This window comes from Syngnathoides biaculeatus, chromosome 16 (genome assembly GCF_019802595.1).
Source record: "Syngnathoides biaculeatus isolate LvHL_M chromosome 16, ASM1980259v1, whole genome shotgun sequence".
NCBI classification, from domain to species: domain Eukaryota; kingdom Metazoa; phylum Chordata; class Actinopteri; order Syngnathiformes; family Syngnathidae; genus Syngnathoides; species Syngnathoides biaculeatus.
Genome location: NC_084655.1, coordinates 14,802,771 through 14,822,175, shown reverse-complemented (window position 1 = coordinate 14,822,175; position 19,405 = coordinate 14,802,771). Strand labels below are relative to the sequence as shown.

Genomic DNA, 19,405 nt, shown 5'->3' with positions numbered 1-19,405 from the left:
ACACTGCTTATCCTTACTAATGTCCCAAGCGTGCTGGACGCTATCCCTGCTATTTTCGGCCGTGTGGCGTGGTACACTCTTGAACCGGTTGCCAGCCAATCACAGGGCACACCTAGGCAAACAATCATTCGCGCTCACGTTCACACCCTTGGTCAATTTAGAATGTGGCAGGATCAGAAGTATCCTGAAAAAAACAAACAAACAAAAAACACTCAGACACCGGGGAGTACATACAAACTCCTCACACCCAAGGCCAGAGTTTATCCCTGGATCTCAGAACTGTGAGGCCAATGTCGTAACCAGTCACGCACCATGCTGCAATGGTCCGCTAGTAATGTTGTTTTTAGCCCTGCCTGATGGAAAACTAGCATTTAGGCTACATATTGGAGACTAGTTTATTTGTCGACTTCACTACACCCTTGTGAGATTTGTGGCGTGGCATGGCAGCTGAAACTAAGTGAGGCGGAACCATTGAAGAAAAAAAATAGCCAGACTCAAGTATTTTTCACCCCGCACTATCAGTGTGGAACGGGAGTGGGGAATGAATTACGGTACTTAACTCCACACAAAGAGGTCTGTGATTTTTTTTTTGCAGAGTCCCCCCTTTTAGCAGGCCAACAATGAGGACAGGATGTTACCTGGCCGTTCTAGCAAGCACACCGAGCGAGAGGATCCCCCCCTTAGGACGGAAATCCTATTGCGCCACATGCCTGCGAATATTCTCATTCATCCATGTCATTGTATTCTGAGGGTCCCGCATTGATCCTTAACTGGATTATTCTGCTTGCTTTTGGATGGTTTCATCAAAGAGGTTTCATCAGTTCACGCACCAAGGCTAGATAGAAAACCTCCACTCAGTATTTATCCTCTAAATCAGGGGTGTCACACGAATGTTTGTTATGGGCCACATTGTAGTTAGGGCCGTTATGACTGCAAACCATAAGCGTCCAGTCCAGGGTGTAGTTTCCCTTTTTGCCCAAAGTCACCTGAGGTAGGCTCCTGTCCCTGCGACCCTAACCAGGATAAGCGTTGTTGATTTAAGTTCAAGATGAGCATAACTGTAAATATGGCTCATGTTTTGCAACCACCGACGCTGCTTATGCATGCACATTTGCATGTTATTCTTTTCAGTGCTATAGCAGCAACTTCTATCCAAAATTAATCTCAGATTCTTTCTGAAATAGGACTGAAAAGATTTGTTTTAAATGGGCCGCAAGAGGATTTGGAGTCGATAATCTCATCTCCAAGGACGGGCAGCAGAAAAAAAAAGGATGAATTTGGCTTAAATCATTTGTAATGGCTATTTTACAAGCTACTTTCCCTGCACCAAATGCAGATGGTGCCTTTTGCATGTAAGTTATTAATGCAATCAGCCACAGTAGTCAATAATGTATTTAAATATTTGCTGTGGTTCTACACTCATGTCAGTAAATACTAAATACCATTATTTTTGCAATCTTTCCATGCATCACGGCTCTGCGTGTGTGTGCCTGAACGCAATATGCAGTTTATCTTGAAAGTATTCACAGTACTTGACACTTGAAAAAAACAACAACTAAAAAATAGTTATTTACTTCATTTTTATTACATTTGTTTTAAAACTAAGAACTAAGAAATCTCATTCCCGTATGCATTCACAGCCTTTGTCATGATGCACCAAATTGAGCAGTGTTGCATTGTTTCCATCGATCCTTGGTATATTTCTAGAGGTGATTTGAAGTTCTTCAAAAAGGAATGAACAAAATCACCCATAGATAGTTGTGCCAAGCTTGTGACACAATATTTAAAAAGACTCCAGGCTGCTGTTGCTCTCGAAGGTGTCTCAAAGGTGATTTCTTGGTTTATTTGAAAGTATAGTGGTTATGAGGTGTGTGCAGAATATTGAGGACTAAACTAATTTGTCCCATTCCGGAATACATAATTTAAAATGATTAACAGTACCCCTTTTTTCAAGTAAAAGTGTACATGTTCCAAGATATCACTGCAGTTATTTATTTATTTAAGGCGGCACAGTGGATCAGCTGGTAAAGCATTGGCCTCACACTGTTGAGGTCCTGAGTTCAATTCCGGACCCGCCTTTGTGGAGTTTGCATGCTCTCCCCGTGCCTGTCTGGGTTTCCTCCGGGTACTCCGGTTTCCTCCCACATTCCAAAAAACATGCAACATTGATTGGACACTCTAAATTGCCCCTAGGTGTGATTGTGAGTGCGCCTGTTTGTCTCTATGTGCCCTGCGATTGGCTAGCAACCAGTTCAGGGTGTGCCCCGCCTCCTGCCCGTTGACAGCTGGGATAGGCTCCAGCACTCCCCGCGACCATCATGAGGATAAGCGGTGAAGAAAATGTATCTATCCATTTTAGTTTAGTTTAAAAAAAACTTAAATGGAAATTTGCTGTGCGCTTTTTATTTTGAAATCGTAAATGATTAATTCATTCATTTAATAAAAGTTTTCTAACTTAAATATTTCCTTTCTCACCAGTGTAACACCAATCTTATATTATTTGGGCCATTTACGTGACTTTCAGTGATTGACGTCATCCTCATATGAACCTTTTCCAACTAAAAATGGACACATCCAATCACGTCATTTTGGTTTTCCTGTTGTGCAGCAAGAAACAGCAGATGATTTTGTCAGTCTTTCGTCGGGCCAGCTCGCGCAGCATCTCGTGGACGTGTTTTGCCGGAACTGACCCAGAAAAGCAGAGCATCGCGATACTAGCGAAATCTCGCCTGATCTCCGGATGAAGGCAACCTTGGGCTCATCGAAGACCGGCTGGCATCCCGGCAGTTGAGCTCGGACGACGCGGGGCAGGCAGGCAGGCAGGCAGGCAGGCGGCGTCCCCGCTCACCCCCAAAAAAGAGGTAACCTGCTTCCATTTCTCCCCGCTTTTTAGTTCATTTTAGCGTCGCTCAATCGTGGAAGAAACGCCGGCTACATTTGTTGAATGCTGGAGACTACTTTGGCATGAAATTTAGCAAGACGGGGCGACAGCGTGGGGGGAAAAGACAACAGTTTTCGTCGGCTACCTCGATTCATTACCTCCAGAATTTGGGCGAGCAGCTCCACGCGAGACTTCGGGGACAACCCCCCTGCCGGGGGCCATAGCCCTCGGTCAAAGGCGACATTGTGTCCTGTCCGTCCTGCATCCGCTGACAGGACGCTGGCGGAGGTGGATGAGAGCCGAGGGGGTGCTCAATGTGTTCCGCCGCCTTGACGGCTCCATGTGCGGCTTGCGCAGCCGCCCCATTCGCCAATTTGTTGAGGTAGTGCTAAAGCGAGACAAAGACCTTCAAAACTATTTTTAAACTGCCTTCAGATTTACTTTCAGTCCCGTTTTGAGTCAGGCAAGACGAATGTTTTGAAAGCAAGAACTGCCTTCGCCTTTGTTGTCATGAATTCAACAACTCAATCGTCCAGATTCGTAATTCGCCTCCGTTCCACCACATTCCGAAGGTGCGCCAGAAAACAACGAGCTGTCATCTGAAGGCTGCCTCGTCGTTCTGAGGTTGGAGGTTCAAATCTCAAGACCAGACTTCAAGTGGAGTTTGCAAATTCTCCTTTTGCTACCACAGGGTGAGAACAACTTGTAATTGAGTGCTTTAAATAAGTGAGACTCGACTATTATATGATGAAATGATAAAATAGGTCCTCAACAGGTAGTTGCAAAAAATAACATTATTTTGACTTCCATAAGGAGAAGACATGAATGTCAAGATCAGTGAAATTATGTGGCTGTATTTTGTGCAGTTTTCATTTTAACTGTGCACATTGAACTGGTCTGTGTTTTCAATTGACTATTTTGTTTTATAATACAAATAGCTGATGTTATTATGACTTTACTAATGTGTTGGTGTAGATAACTGATGGATTAAAACAGATGCATGTATAAATTATTACAGTATATAGTATATGCAAAAAAAATTGAGTGAAATATTCCGTGTACACTAGGTCAGACTTTACTTTTGTCAGAAAAATAACATTGTTTTCACTTCCATAAGGAGAAGAGATGAATGTAAAGAGCAGTGAAATTATGTGGCTGTATTTTGTGCAGTTATCATTTTAACTGTGCGCATTGAACTGGTCTGTGTTTACAATGGATTATTATTTTTTTTTTTTTTTATGCAAATAGCTGATGTATTTATGTACAGTATATAGTATATGCAAAAAAATTGAGTGCAATACTCAGTGTACACTAAGTCGGACTTTACTTTTGTCAGAAAATAACATTATCTTGACTTCAATAAGGAGAAGAGATGAATGTCAAGAGCAGTGAAATTATGTGGCTGTATTTTGTGCAGTTATCATTTTAACTTTTCTTTTTTTTATTTTGTAAATCCAACAGTTTGTCACTAAGGTGCTCTGCAAGGCATTTTGAACATGCAAGCATTTAAAAGTACAATATACGTTTGTTTCCAAAAGTTAGTTTTGAATAATTCACGTTCTTTATTGCTCTCCGCGTGTAAAAATGGGTAACAACTTGGTGACAGTAGGAAAACACGAGTCCCAGGGTGCCAAGAACTGCGAACTGCTGCTTTAGGTTGTTAGTAGGTGTGAATGTGAAATGTTGTTTGTCTGGTTTGGCCTGCCCTTGTACTGCCTCTGACACGCCATTGTGCCGCCCAATTTCTGTAGTACTAAATGTAAATAGTGAAGTCCAGAGTTGTGCAGGTTTAGCTTTCAAAACAAGTTGTGAAGTCACTACTCTTCTCGTCTTGAGCTCTCCAGCGGGATTAGGTTACTGGGCACAGAGCGTCATCCTCCCTGCAAACGGCTTTGCACTTTCATCTTTTGGGTTCCGTGTAAAATTAGAACTCCAGTTGAGGTAGCAATGAGAAAAGGCATTCATATTTTCAGCTTGGGATGTGGTGTCGCATATAGTGAAGCACGAGAACAGACGCGATGTCACGAATTTCCAGGTCAAAGCAGCCCTCGTAGCTCCGGGGTACAGGAAATAAAGTGACAACTGTTGCGCGGGAGCGTCCAAATTTAGAAGGATGTCTGAGTGGAAAACGCTCTGCGACTATTACTGCTGATGCGCTGCACATGAAGAGGAGGACAGTCTGCAGAATGGATCTGTCTGAACAGACCCACAATCCAATTCTCTCAGCTCACCACAGCGCAGATATAATGTTGCAGTTCTTAGTTGGACCAATATTTTTAGAACTTATTTTTTTCCCCTAATTCTGGGTAACGACTATTGGTGCAGGGAAATCTTAATAGCTTGGAATGTGTATGGTATGCAGCACTTCCCTTCGCTAGTATGTGTACTTTTTTTATGTGTGCGCACAAAAAAATTGAAAGTGGATGGTCGGTCAGATGTTATTGTTTTTGTAATGCGCCAAATGAACAATTTTGTGCTGTTTCTCTGTGAATCGACGCAATGAAAACAACAGGAATTCATTAGTTGTTAGCATTGTGATGGTAAAAGGAAGTGTCACGCTTATGTGTTGGATTTGAAATGCCGCGGCGGCTCCTCGGATGCGTTTGTTCCCCTCATATTGCGACGTGCGTTGTCTCTTTGCAGGTGAGGTGGCCGCACGGAGCAGAGGTGAGGATTTCATCCACGGATGCGCCCCGCACGGCAACATGATAAGCGCCGGCGCCGTTATCGCTACCGCCTATGGTGAGAGAGGACCTTGACTGTTGCCATGGTGACCCTGTAGTAAGAGCTCTGTAACTAAGATCGGTTGCCTTGGTGACCCTATAAAAGAGCCAGGTAACTATTCCAATCGGTTGCCATGTGGTGATGCTCCAACAAGGCTCGTCAAAGTAAAAGGAGATCGCGATGATCATCCTGTAGCAGACAAAGCACAGCTGGCACACCGCATTCTCACGATGGGAACATCCAGAATGTTTCACATTTTTGTTGTCCTGGGATCAGCCTTCATGATTCTTCTGATCATCCTGTACTGGGAAGAAGTTGGAGCATACCATCAGTTTTTGCACACTCCTGTCACAGCGGGGCCCAAGATCCTAAATCCTGCCCAACAGGAGCAACAACAGCAGCAGCAGCAGCAGCAGCAGCAGCAATCTCAGACCACCCGGACCCCGTCCTTCCTCTCCGACATCGATGCCTTTGTCAACCAGTTCTTGCAGCCCGGAACTGGGGAGCCGACAGACCCGGTGCCGGCTGAAACAAGCAACCAATCAGAGAAGGCGGAAGAGCGATATATACCTAGGCAGGAGTGGAAGATTCATTTGACGCCGGTGGCAGCAGAGCTCCGTCAGAGACAGGTGAAAGCGTGGTCGCTACTTATTTGTGAGGATTCATTTATTGATTCACTCTCATTGTAGCCGTTATACATAATAGTATAAAATAAGGTGTCAGAAATGTTTCCACAAAAATCAGTTTTATGATTAAAATAGCCACACACACACACACCCATTCTTGGTCTCGTTTTGTTCTGTATATATTGCAGTTGTACAGGTAGGTATCTACCGTAATTTCCGGTCTACAGAGCGCACCGGATTAGAAGCGTCACCCAGTGCATTTGTAAAAAAAAAAAATACCATTTGGTACGTACGTAAGCCGCACCTTTGTAAAAGCCACAAGTGCCCACATTGAAACCCACGTTGAAACAAGATATTTACAAAGAAAGATAGTACACAAAGAGTTTTTAAAGTTTTAATACCTTAGCTTAGCTTAACATAGCAACAACAGGGTAGCATGAACAGGGCTGGTTAAAAAAAACAAACATACTGGTTAAAAAAAAACAGCCATGGCAACTACACAGTAGCAACATGGTAGCACAGTACTAACACAGCCGGTTAAAAGCAAAAACATACCTAAATCACTGAGACGCGGCAGAAACACGCTAGCGTGGCACTAATGCTAGTGCAATGCTAATGCTAGCACGGCACTAACAGGAGCGGTTTAGAAAAAAACATACCGGTAAAAATCACTGACACGCAGCAGTAACACAGCAGCAACACGCTAGCACAGCACTAACCCTAGAGCAGCGCTAACAGGGCCGGTAAAACAAACAAAAAAAACATACCGGTAAAAGTCACTTCCTCGGCACATATATTCTACTGGTCTCACTCTTACCTTTTCTGCTCGAGTGCCCCCCTTGCGGCTGTTAGAAAAAAAAATGCACAAATTAGCCGCATCACCGCATAAGCCGCAGGGTTGAAAGTGTGTGAAAAAAGTTGTGGCCTATTGGCCGGAAATTACGGTATTAAGAACTGTTAAGGGATGCACAGTATCTAGTCACAGCTGTTCCGGCATCTCGAGTCTACAATCATTCACGTCTTTTTCCTCATCATATTTAGTCACGTATAAAGTGTTGGCTGAAATCTGGGCTCATTATTTTATTTACTGGTGATACATTTGCCTTCCAAATGAAATCAACAGGAGAACCGGCAGAAGTTACTTAAGGATCTGTGTGCCAATGACAGCCTGGCGTTTCCTGGCAAAAACCGTTCCTTTGACGACATTCCCAACAAGGAGCTGGATCATCTGATCGTTGACGACAGGCACGGTATTATCTACTGCTACGTTCCGAAGGTACGCGATCTTCTGCATTTTTACAGTTTCACTCGGGGGGTACATTGCAACCTCCAAAGTTTAACGGTGCAAAAATGGCTCAGTTTGGAAGTGAGCCGACTTTTTCTGGAAATTATATCGTCATTGTGAAGGATGTCAGGTGAGGTACCAGCAAGTCTCATGAGACTTTCATGTGAGATGTGGGAAATGGCCTGAACAATGCAGTTTCAAAATGTCTTATAAGCACAATCATTCTACCAAGCACCTGTTTCATATGCAATGGTGAAACATTACATCTTGTTAACCCTTAAATGCAGGGGTGTCAAAATTTTTGCCACTGGCCACATTTTACTTAGGGTTTCCCTCAGTGGGCCATTATGACTGTGAAGCCATAAAAATCTTTAACTGCCCCATCATATTTACACATGGAATTTATGAACTAATTTGGAATCAGAAATCAAGGGTAATGGGTTTTCCAACTATTGTTGTTTGGTACCACAAAAATGTTTGTAATAGCTCAACGTTATCATTTATGACATGACAATTTGAACTTTTGGGACAGATTTTAACAGAAAAAAGTAATGCAGGTTGATACACATAATTTGCCTCTGCGGGCGGCGGGCCGGATCTGGCCCCCGGACCTTGAGTTTGACACCTGTGCTTTAGTGGTTTGTTTGATTCAGGAGGCCCAACTGTCATTTGTCTTTGTGACAAACGCACAAATGTCCTTATATTCCCTTTTTTTTCCTGTGAGAATCCATTTGCGCTCCATGCTAAACTTTTATGTTCTCAACTCCGCTCAGGTGGCGTGCAGTAACTGGAAACGGATCATGATCGTTCTGAGCGAGAGCCTGCTCCATGATGGCGTTCCGCAAAGAGACCCTATGGCCATCCCCAGGGAGCTTGCTCACAACAGCAGCATGCACTTCACCTTCAACAAGTTCTGGAAGCGCTACGGCAAGTTTGCGCGGCATCTTATGAAGGTCTGTTGAAAATCCTTTTTCCTTTCATTTTTGGTCTCCAGTTCGTGTTTTATGTCTCAGCTCTCAGACGCTCCTGGCGTGTCGATTGGATGTGACAAAATGAATCAAACATACTGAGGGGTGACATCTTTGGGTTGGGCATCGAGAATCGAAAACTGATTGGAACTGGGTCGGTATCACAAACACGAACCTTGTGCCTCACTGTTGGGTAACGAAAGGAATCAGTGTTTTAAAGCATTTGGTTCCATTCATTAAAAAATAAGATATCTAAACTGCCGTGTGAAGTTACTTTTTGTGCCAAAATGCTGGCAATGCATGCCCTTCAAAATAAAAGTCGATAAGCTTAAAACCTGCATATATAATCCCTTTAACATGATGAAACCTTTCCAACTAATTATTTTAACGATGGTAGTTTTAACTTTTAGCTCAAACATGAATTCATGAATATTAAGTCAGTTGGGTTAATTCTACACAGACTGTTCATAGGTTTGGTATTGACACTGGTTATAGAGCTCGTGCACGTGACGTCACCATTTTCACGGCGCCATATTGCCGGTCAAAAAGAGCTGCTCGACAGTGTGGGGGACATTGAACCGGAGCAGAATATTCACAATGCCTGAGACTTGTTTTGCCGTTGGTGGTTACAACAGACGAGACAGATATTCAAAGAGGTCATTCATTCATGCAATACCATCTGAAAAGACCAGAAAAGATCGATTGATTTCGGCAATTAAACGTGATGGATGGTGCCCAACCAAATACACACGACTGTGTAGCGATCGCTTCATTTCAGGTTGGAATTAGTCTTCTCAATCTCAAATTCCCAAAAAGCATTTATAATGCCAAGTTGGCTGGTTGTTTAAAAAAAAAAAAAAAAAAAAAAGACAGGGAGTCGTCTCCAACGTACACGGAAGTGTTTCGCCCACACGTTAATCTTAGGTAAACCTCTCCCCGACAGATGTTTTTTTTTTCTTTTTTGTTTGAAATATTCATTGTTCTCAAATGAGTCCAATACATATTAAAAAAAAAAGAAAATAAACCATCAGTCACACAGAGGTTTACTTAGGTTAACGTGTGGCCGCAACACGCTTCCGTGTACGGGGGCTAAAGCAGTTTATTTTCTTTTTTTAAATACGCATTGGACTCATTTGAGAACAATGCATATTTAAAAAAAAAAACATCTGTCACGGAGAGGTTTACCAAAGTTCAACATGTGGACGCAGCATGCTTCCGGGTATGGAGGAGCCACCTCCCTGTCTTTTTTTCGTTTTCCAATCATAATTAATGAATGCGAGTTTGTGTAAAACCAGGGGTCATTTATTTAAATATTGGTATTTCTATTGAAAAAATCTGAGTGGCTCCATTGCTATGAGGGATTTATTCTCGATTGAGAACAGTTCCAGCAACGAAGTATGTGTATGCGTCCGGACTCTTCTACGCTTTCAAACTCTTCTGTGTATATCTCGATGACTTATTTACCAGATACGTGTGTCGGTCCAGTTGTCCAAGACAAGCGGAAGCGGGTTAACAGTCCAATTTCTCATCGACGAAAACATCGACTTCGGAATTAAATATGGGTCCTCTATGCCGAGTTTATCAAATTTTTCCACGTACCGTCGTTTATTATCACCTTCTAAATGTTTAACGGTTTCGGACAAAACTCTGGGAGACGTATTTTCTTGTCATCTCCAACCACCTCAGCATTGAGCAATGCTTGGCTTGACTGGCAGTATGGCCAGTCACATGACTTAAGTGACGTTGGTGCACGAGCTCTATAAAGAACCTCGAGTCAAATATTTAGTCTGTACTGCAGTCTGCTAAGAAAACGGATGTCTAAGTAGATTTATTAATATTTTGAATGCCTACTAACTAATGCGACGTGTTGCTCTTGTTCTGAAGGTCAAGCTGAAGAAATACACAAAGTTCCTTTTTGTGCGGGACCCCTTTGTGCGCCTCATATCCGCCTACCGAGATAAATTCGATCTGCCCAACGAGGACTTCTACCGCCGCTTCGCTCGGGTCATGCTGCGGCGCTACGCCAACCAGCCGACGCCCCCCGACTCGGTGGACGAAGCGTTTGCGATGGGAGTCCACCCCTCCTTCTCTCATTTCATCCAGTATCTCCTGGACCCTCAGACAGAGAAGGAAAGCACCTTTAATGAGCACTGGCGGCAGGTGCACCGCCTGTGTCACCCGTGCCAGATCCAGTATGACTTTGTGGGCCACTTGGAAACGGCCGAGGAAGACGCTGAGCATTTGTTGCGCCTGCTGCGCGTGGATAACGTGGTGGAGTTTCCCACCTCGCAGAGGAACCTGACAACCAGCGACTGGGAGTCGGACTGGTTCAACATGGTGCCCCTGGAGGTGCGGCGAGAACTTTACAAGCTGTACGAACCCGACTTCAGGCTTTTTGGTTACAGTAAGCCCGACTCCCTCCTCAATTAGTGACTCTCACTTGAAAAGATTGAAGATGGTCAGAATTTCAAGTGTTTGTGAAGAGAAAACAAATATCTTCTAAATTCAACACACTACAAAAAAAAAAAAAGAATTTTATCTGTGACCAGCCCAAAAAAAACCAGGAAAACTAAAAGCGTGAAAATCCTCACAATCCAGTACTGTACTATGTACGGTAATTCTGTCTTTGCACATTTTCAGCAATTATTTTCCAACATGTATGCTATGATTAGATATCTTTGGATTGACTTTGCAGGGTCTTTAACAAACTTCTATTTTACTCCGAGCGCACCGTTTGGGCGCCTCTGCTACGGGAAGCACACAAGTTAGTCAGCTAAAGCATCAGTCGATGGACAATTCATGAAAAATGTTCCAATAACACAACACACAGATGAGTGTGAGGCAGTTAGAATTGGCAGAAGCTGTCTGTGTCGTTTTGCGCCTTGCGTAAACTCCCACGTCGAGGTTGTTACATTTCCAGCTCTGATGTCACGTCTGATTGGCCGGTCGCAGTTCCCATGTGATTTAAGTAGCAGGAGGCTGCCAGTCGGCCAGTCAGACACATTTTTTAATGCTGCTGCACTACGATGGTAGTTTTACACTTATTTATTTCATATTGTGCAATGTTTTCCTCGAAAGCACGAATGGGGTTAATGGACCTTTCCGACCTGTCAATCAGTCGCACAATAATAGCCAATCAGATAGCCGCATTGTCTTAACCCCTGGCTTGACCCGCCCCTCTTGTCGTCATGTCCCACAAGCAATGCTGGTTGTCAGTAGCGTGCGCTTGGAAAAGTTACTGTTACGAACTAAATGGTCTTCAGGTGCGCTTGGGGAACGTGCAATTCTGATGAAAGATATCCTGCTAGGTTACAAGGGGCCCGGTTGATTCGTTTTCCAAAGACTAAAACACAGTTGACGAAGTGTCTACGATGGATTAAGGCTCGCGGAAGAGTGCGCGTACAACTAAATGTTGACAATATCAACAAACAAGGCTGTATGTTCGAAGGTAAGGGAGGGAGAAATATCTTATCTGCGTTTGATTTCATTATTATCGATGCTTTATACATCGCAGGAAAGCAACGTTCACTTTGTTAGCATATCACTAACCTGCTGAATGAAGTGTGTAATGTTTTATGTTGGAGAGTCGGGTTAGTGATACGTAAATCTGCCATGTCATGCAAGAGAAATGTCTATTTGCCTATTTGTATCACATCGCACTTTTAAGACACTGGGCTCCATTACAAGCCAAGTCAAATGAATACACTCACTCACTCATAAAGACTACAAGGATATTACTCGTGATCTTTCCAAGTAAAAAGTACTCACCCTGCTTTACATGCACAGTACGATTCCACTATTTTATCCTGTCGGATTTCAGTATGAAGTTTGTGAGGTGTCAAACTTTTTTGGATCGATCGCCGAGGTTTTGCTGTAACGCTGACATTACGTCCTGCTCCGTCCAAAATCTTTATTCCATGTACATATCCTCGCGTGAAATAGTTGAGACCTCTCTGTAGAATTCTCTTGGACAAGTGTGACGCATTTGGCAAAAAAACATACCCCAATATTATCTGAAATACGCGATAGAGAATCCAGTTCAAACCTGTTATGTTCAGTCGCCATTTTGGAACTGTAGCTGAGGGCGGGGGGAAGCTGAAGATCGCCGGTCGGAATGGTCCATCGGTGATGGAACAACCAAGCAATCTTTTGAGCCCACAATAAGTTTTACAAGCGTTCAGCTTGGAGACTATTTAGCATTTTGCAGTTTTGGCCACTTTTAGAGTATGATATAATCTGCGTTGTAGCATCATCAAAAGTGCAAAAACCTGAGAATCTGGTTCGTAGGATTTGTCTTGGCTTGTTGTCAGGCTTAAACTGGACTTCCAACATTTTTTTCAAATGTAAATTGATGCAGAACTTGTTAAAAACTTGGATATTTTCCAAAGGGAAGTTTTTCTGTTAGTTACTGGTCGTACTTGTCACCTCAGGCCTGTTGTTGTCACATTTGTGTGTTCACACTTCACTTGGTCCTGTTGTCAACCCCGCAGGCTGCAACCAGACCAACAGTTGGAACACCACAGAGTTAGTCGTCGTAAAGACTTGAGCGTGAATTTGGAAGCATCCTGGATGATGTGAGTGGGGAAACAAGATAGTGCCTTTGGTTGCAAATGTTTACACAGCTCAAAAAAAAAAAAAAAAAAAAAAGAAGTTATTTTTCTAAAGGGAATTCTTACTGTGAGTAGTATGCTGTCGCAGCTGTGCGATGCCACACGTCTCTTTGATATCCTGGGCCTTGTCTTTCTTTTCGTGACCCTGATGTGAGTCAGCAAAAAAAAAAAGCTTCAGCCAAGATGTGGAATTGTGTTGGACCTCGTGTGACGATTCTGTGTGCTCCCTCAGAGCGCATCGTAACGTGCGGCTAATTGTCTTCAGGCGGGATTACTGGGTGTGTTTTGTGACAGTGATGGCGTTAAGAACACGTGTACAGTATTCTACTTTTTCCTCGGAAGTCACGAGACATGTCGCACACATTCTTTTCAATTACAGTGTCAGCTATTTTTAAGGGATGTTGTTTCTTTTTTTTTTTGTCTTTCACAGTCTGTAATGTGTGGTCATCCCCAATGCATTTTTATGGAAAATGACAGAAGAAAAATAAAATGAATGCTGTAGATTTTCTGTACTTTGCCAGTTCCTCACAACATGTCATGTCCTTTATTCGCCACCGTCATCCTCATCCTGCCCAGGAGACAATTTTATTTTGTTTAGAAACTGAAACAGTGGTTCCTTCCCTTGAGGTGAGTACTGACCTGAACCTCAAGGACTCCTCAGTACTCTGCGTGTCATCCTTTTGGGATTTGCGTGACACACATAGTTGGCCTTGCTTTCATTGTTGGAGAATGAATTTGGGCTCACTGCCATCTCGCGACTGCAGTGGCTAATGGTGTGAATTCAGCAAGCATTCGCGCCTTTTCATTTTATATGTATATGTATATATATATATATATATATATATATATATTTTTTTTTTTTTTTTTAATTTTATTTTAATCGGCCCTCTTAGCGCCGTGGTAGCGTTACTACTGTGTTACTGCCGGGTCTTGGTGATTTTTACCGTTTTTTTTTTTAAACCGCCACTGTTACCGCTGCGCTAGCGTGTTTCTGCTGAGTTACTGCCGCGTCTCTTTATTTATTTTTTAACTGGCTCTGTTAGTTTTGTGCTACCGTGTTGTTACTGTGTAGCTGCCGTGACTGTTTTTTTTTTTTTTTTTTTACCGGTATGTTTTTTTTGTTTTTTTTATTTAACCAGCCCTGTTCGTGCTACCGTGTTGTTGCTATGTTAAGCTAAGCTAAGGTATTAAAACTTTGAAAACTCTTTCTAGCAGCTTTTACACAGGTGCGGCTTATGTATGTACCAAATAGTATTTCTTTTACAAATGTACAGGGTGAGGTTTATAATCCGGTGTGCTCTGTAGGCCGTAAATTACGGTAAATAACAAAAAGATAACTTGACATTTCTTTTTTTTTTATTATCATAGTTTATTCTGTGCTTGCTTTGATGAGGTATCCATTAAAAGTGATATATATATCTACATCATCACTGTAAATTGCGTTCTCCCTTTCCCGCTTATACAGGCGGACCCACACCTCATCCTTGAGGCCCAAGTCCAGCATCAGACTCTGGCTCTGCATGATGGAGCGGTCGCTGGGCTGGGCGTACACTATGGCTTGCTCGGCTTCGTTGCGCATGATGTGCAGGTAGGTCTCCTTGAAGTTCCACGTGTGAATGTTGACGTTGAAGAAATAGATCCCGGGCGTGCGGCAGACGAATTTCCCGCTGAACATGTTGAAGTGCTCGTCGAGGTTTACGAAAACGGTGTCAAATATCAGCGGCTGGTAGGCCTCCAGGCTGTGAAGGGATTTGCGACGGCCCACGGAAAAAGCAGAGTACTGGACTTTGCAGGGTTCTCCCGGGACACCGGCCTGGCCCTTTGAGCCTTTTGAGCCCATGGGCCCGACAGATCCCGGAGGGCCTTCCTGTCCAATTTTACCTGGTGTCCCTCTTTCACCGCGGTCTCCTTTGTCACCTGAATGACATACATGTTTAGTTACAACTATTTATCTACTTTCTGTACTGTTTCTAGAATGTGGGAAGAAGCTTGCGTACCAGAAGAAAACCCACACAAGCCATGGACAACAAAATATTTAAACCGGAAGTTTGGAACACTGAACTCAACTGTGAGGCCAAACACTAATCATGAGACCATCATACTACTTTGGGTAAGAGATAGAACACACCCTGGACTGGTCGCCAGGCACTCTATCTTGTCTGTAGACAGATAATGTACAGTTCAGTACTTTCAATCATACGTTCTTTGTTCTCTGCAAAAAACATCTAATATTAGTGCCGGGTCTATTGCTGTAGAACTGTAAATATCTGATGGCCAGTAAAATTATTAAAAGATAAACAATGCTGGCTGCATGGGAGAGACAACACGTAATGCGCGGATCAGACTACAAGAGAAAATTGCCATTGTGCGACAAAACCTTATATTCTGATACCAACGCACTTTATCTAGTGAACTCAAATATGACCGGATACACCCGTTACAGTGGAGGTGATAACAGGAGTGGCTCGCGTTGAATGTATTATCAAAAGAAAATGAGGGAAAAAAACGTGTTAGGGGTCACCGGTGCTCAGGACATGAGAGGACATTGGTGTAAGGCTTGCTTGAGGTTGCAAGCCATCAAAAAAAAACATTACATGGCTTGGCAAGCCGGTGCTAGCGCTAGTAGTTGTGTGTAAACATGCTGCCGTTCCGTTGAACACGTTCTGACCAGAACAGTGACTTCCATCCTTTTGGTGGTTGGACGATGTAGTACCTTTAAGGATGGTCATGTTGATGTAGGTGCGGACCTCGGGCACCTGGTTGTACCCTCCGGTCGGGGGCGGGGCTACGCCGTCCTCATCGCAGCAGCGCCTGCAGGGGACGGGGGCGGCGTTTGGAGGGGCCGCCCATGTCACCAGGTGTACAAAGGACAGGCTGAGGACGACACCCAACATTGCGCTGCACCTGCGAGCAGATGACACAGGCAGGGAGGGCACCAAAAATGAATAAATTGGCGAATAAACGTGATCAGCACGGTGAGTACCGTAAATTCCGGCCTATAAACCGCGACTTTTCACACGCTTTCAACCCTGCGGTTTATGTGGTGATGTGGCTAATTTGTGCATTTTTTCTAACGGCCGCAAAGGGGCACTCGAGCGGAAAAGGTGAGCGAGACCGGTGGAATATATGTCCCGAGGAAGTGACTTTTAGTGGTCCGGCCCGATCAGCGCAGTGCTAGCGTGTTACTGCTGTGTCTCAGTGATTTTTACCAGTATGTTTTTTTTTAATCGGCCCTATTAGCGCAGTGCTAACGTTAGCTTTAGACTCTCTGTGTGTACCGTCCTTCTTTGTAAATATCTCTCGTTTTAATGTGGGTTTCAATGTGGGCACTTGCGTCTTTTACACAGGTGTGGTGTATGTATGTACCAAATGGGATTTCCTTTACAAATGTACTGGCTGAGGCTTGTAACCAGGTGCGCTTTGCAGGCCGGGAATTACGGTAAATGACTTGCAGGTCTGCCTTCGGCGTTCTAAGGTTTAGGGTTAAAAACCTCCGCTCCGGCCTTCCGGTGCAGTTCACCTATTTGCTGATTTTTTTTAAAAAATGCCCTCTCCTCTATTATTTGCATGAAAACGTACCAGTACCTGTTTTGAGTTTTGGTGTTCAGACCAAATCACTGTCTAATATGAAAGTTATTGCGTAATTGGAGCCAACCTATGGCCTCTTGATGCCAAAGGACTATGTTGCAGTGAGTTGAGGAGTTTCATTTTGTGTTTTGTTGTCATCTTGCGTGATATTTAGGCAATTTCTCACAGAATTTAGCGATGTAAGACAGGACAGGCTCCCTATCCCCCTATTTTGGAATTTGTATGGAAACAAAAACATGTGTTGAATTGCGCTTATTTTCCTTGACCTCTGACTTCAAACTACTGTAGTTATTCTTCCATTTGTTGCATATTGTAGTAATGATGAGACCATTTTGCATTCACATGCTTTCACAGTCTAAACGGCTCTCTGAGGGAAAGCATAATTACAATGTGCTCCGTGACAAAAAATGTGTTTGACATCCCTGGTCTAAAGTTTCAATGTCATAGTTTAGAATTTGGCAGTTGCACTCAAGGAAGTAGCTCAAAATTAACATAAATCATGTATAACGCATTAGCGTTTTTCCTTATTTCTTATGCACTCTGCATCATTTTGCCCAACCAGTAATAACGTACATAACATATGTATTTGACCATCCATCCATCCATTTTGGGTGCTGGTTATCCTTAATATGGTCACGGGCGAGCTGGAGCCAATGTTTCATGATAAAGTTCCCACCATTGGAAAAGAGATCTTGGACACAAAGCCAATAAAAGCGGGAATTTCCCCAAAACAGGAGGCAACAAGATTCCGACATAGCAGCAGAGCTAACATGAGAAGTACTTGCAGCGTACTCGTCGGTCAGCTGTCCGTGTAATCACTGTGGAATTTTTACTGCTTTGTGAAAAAAAAAAAGTGGCGAGGGAGAAAGACGTCCTTGCAGCTGTGCAAGCCCGGGGTCACACGGGTTTAGCGATGTATGCTCTTTCAAACTTGTCCTTGGACATATCCTTGGAGAAATTCAAATAATAATATTAATCATAATTACAGGTTGATAAATGACTCCGTAGGGTCATTAATCAAAAACAAACCCTGCTTGCAGACTGTAATTTATTAATTTAATGCAGAGCAGGAGGCCAGGCGGAGTTCGGTTTCACAGGGAGAGAAAAAAAAAAAAGATGTGGCTCCACGCCTGCTTCTGAGTGATGGGACCCTGCGTCTTGCATCATCTGCGGCTGTTCAAATCAAAGGCAACCGCGAGGAAACAGCACAAAACAGAATAACGGACAAAATGCCAGGGATTGATAAATAGCTCAGCATTTCTATACTTGAGTGCGTACTGCATGAATATTTTGTGGAGTGCCGTTGAGCGTGGAACGTTCCTGCAGAGCAGTCCTGCGGCGCAACTTGCTTGACGACGGTCCCTTTCACGTTGTGAGGCGATTTCAAGGATGTGGACAAAAGCGTTACTGGACAGCAAAATGTGTGTGTATGTGCGACCATGTGTGTGTGACCTACGACATATTGAATTTCTCTCCCGTGTGTTGAACTAAGTAACAAAGTGTGTTTTTTTTTTTTTTTTTTATAATTGTTTACACAGCCCTGCGGTTTGATTACAAAGTGTTTATTTTTACGACTGCATATGGGTTCTATTACCTACTAATTGAATATTTCAAGATCGACTTTAACTGGATCACATCCCACTTAATACAATGGCGATGTTAAATCAAGCACTTATATTAATGTCACTGAGGAATTTTTAGGCTGGTGCAAGTCAAGGAAAATTTAACGTACCCTCAAATTTTAATCCGCATCTGCAAGTTCTGATGGAACGGAGCTCACCTTGGTCAAGTCTTTGCAGCCGCTTTAGTCCGCCACAGGAGGGAAACTGTCAAGCCCACTCTTCTTCTGTGTACTGTATACGTGTGTGTGAGAGAGAGATCTTTTTTTTTTTTTTTTTATGTTTCATTCTTGCTTATCCCTGCAGCCTTCTTCACCAGCCTCTATCTGTTTATTTAGGGAGGAAAGCTAAGGCCTGCCCCCTCCTCATCACAGTATAGCATGCAAAACATAGAGTCAAATATCTACTGGTCGCAGAGAAAATGCAAGCAAGCGCTTCCAGTTCTGAAAAAGCAACATGTATGCCTGAATTTTGGGAGTTTTTGTTCTCCTTTGGGTGTTCCCACTCAGTTTAAGCTTCTTCACAGTATTCAGAATGCTATCATGTCCTTATGTATGAATGTTTAAAGGTCAAGTGTCATCCCTATTAACATTCTAAACTAGATAATGAAAAATACATAAAACAATAGTCACTTCAATGTCTTTACGAAAAAAGAAATATGAGCGGAGAGCGCGTCATTCATGCGGAAAGTTGCGGAAGTCTCATTCAAGATCCACGTGGTCGCCATATTGGCTGCAAGTTCTGTCGGTGACGTCACACTGGGACATTCGCCATTGAAAACACGCTGTGGCCCCAACTATGGGCGACGAACACGCCCCTTCTGACGCGGAAGCTCTTTTCAAAGAAGATAATATCTCACAATCGAGTGAAGTGACTGGGGCAATATTAGCCTATTTTCAAGCCATGTTTAGATGATGTGCGGATCACGGCAGAACCGCATGCAACCAAACCACCTCCCCGCCCGATCCACCTCTGTGCGGTGGTGATAAAAATAACGCTGCCCGCCCGCGAGCGACAACGCCGCCGCGGCTAAACCGCCTCCCCGTCCGATCCACCACCTCCGCCATGAGCCACCCCGGCGGCGCCGCGTCCGCCGATCACGCC

The 19,405-nt window shown here is 43.5% G+C and overlaps 2 protein-coding genes across 5 annotated transcripts; one reads left to right on the top strand and one right to left on the bottom strand.

The window, feature by feature from the left end:
* Positions 1-2,192: 2,192 nt before the first annotated feature.
* Positions 2,193-15,204, top strand: chst12a (carbohydrate (chondroitin 4) sulfotransferase 12a). Of its 3 annotated transcripts, XR_009798853.1 has the most exons (7): positions 2,193-3,573; positions 5,525-6,234; positions 7,355-7,507; positions 8,290-8,469; positions 10,369-10,888; positions 14,560-14,682; positions 15,069-15,204. XR_009798853.1 is itself a non-coding variant. In XM_061846774.1 (6 exons), the coding sequence occupies exons 2-6, from the start codon at positions 5,836-5,838 to the stop codon at positions 14,580-14,582; spliced, it is 1,275 nt and encodes a 424-aa protein (XP_061702758.1). In that variant the 5' UTR covers positions 2,193-3,573; positions 5,525-5,835; the 3' UTR covers positions 14,583-14,719. The 3 variants fall into 3 exon arrangements, 2 of the variants coding, with proteins under 2 accessions (XP_061702758.1, XP_061702757.1); XM_061846774.1 differs by lacking the exon at positions 15,069-15,204 and having other exon boundaries at positions 14,560-14,719; XM_061846773.1 differs by lacking the exons at positions 14,560-14,682; positions 15,069-15,204 and having other exon boundaries at positions 2,195-3,573; positions 10,369-13,602.
* c1qtnf6a (C1q and TNF related 6a) lies at positions 14,373-18,624 on the bottom strand. 2 transcript variants are annotated; one of them, XM_061846777.1, is made up of 3 exons: positions 18,415-18,624; positions 15,808-15,998; positions 14,373-15,011 (listed from the first exon to the last, which is right to left on the bottom strand). In XM_061846777.1, the coding sequence occupies exons 2-3, from the start codon at positions 15,986-15,988 to the stop codon at positions 14,464-14,466; spliced, it is 729 nt and encodes a 242-aa protein (XP_061702761.1). In that variant the 5' UTR covers positions 15,989-15,998; positions 18,415-18,624; the 3' UTR covers positions 14,373-14,463. The 2 variants fall into 2 exon arrangements, with proteins under 2 accessions (XP_061702761.1, XP_061702759.1); XM_061846775.1 differs by having other exon boundaries at positions 14,376-15,011; positions 18,463-18,624.
* Between the last annotated feature and the right edge of the window lie 781 nt (positions 18,625-19,405).

Coding starts and splice junctions, on each gene's coding strand:
- c1qtnf6a (XM_061846777.1), bottom strand. CDS start 15,988: ATGTTGGGTGTCGTCCTCAGCCTGTCCTTTGTACACCTGGTGACATGG. Junction 15,012..15,807: donor CAACATGACCATCCTTAAAG/GTACTACATCGT, acceptor TATGTCATTCAG/GTGACAAAGGAGACCGCGGT.
- chst12a (XM_061846773.1), top strand. CDS start 5,836: ATGGGAACATCCAGAATGTTTCACATTTTTGTTGTCCTGGGATCAGCC. Junction 7,508..8,289: donor TCTACTGCTACGTTCCGAAG/GTACGCGATCTT, acceptor AACTCCGCTCAG/GTGGCGTGCAGTAACTGGAA. Junction 8,470..10,368: donor TTGCGCGGCATCTTATGAAG/GTCTGTTGAAAA, acceptor CTTGTTCTGAAG/GTCAAGCTGAAGAAATACAC.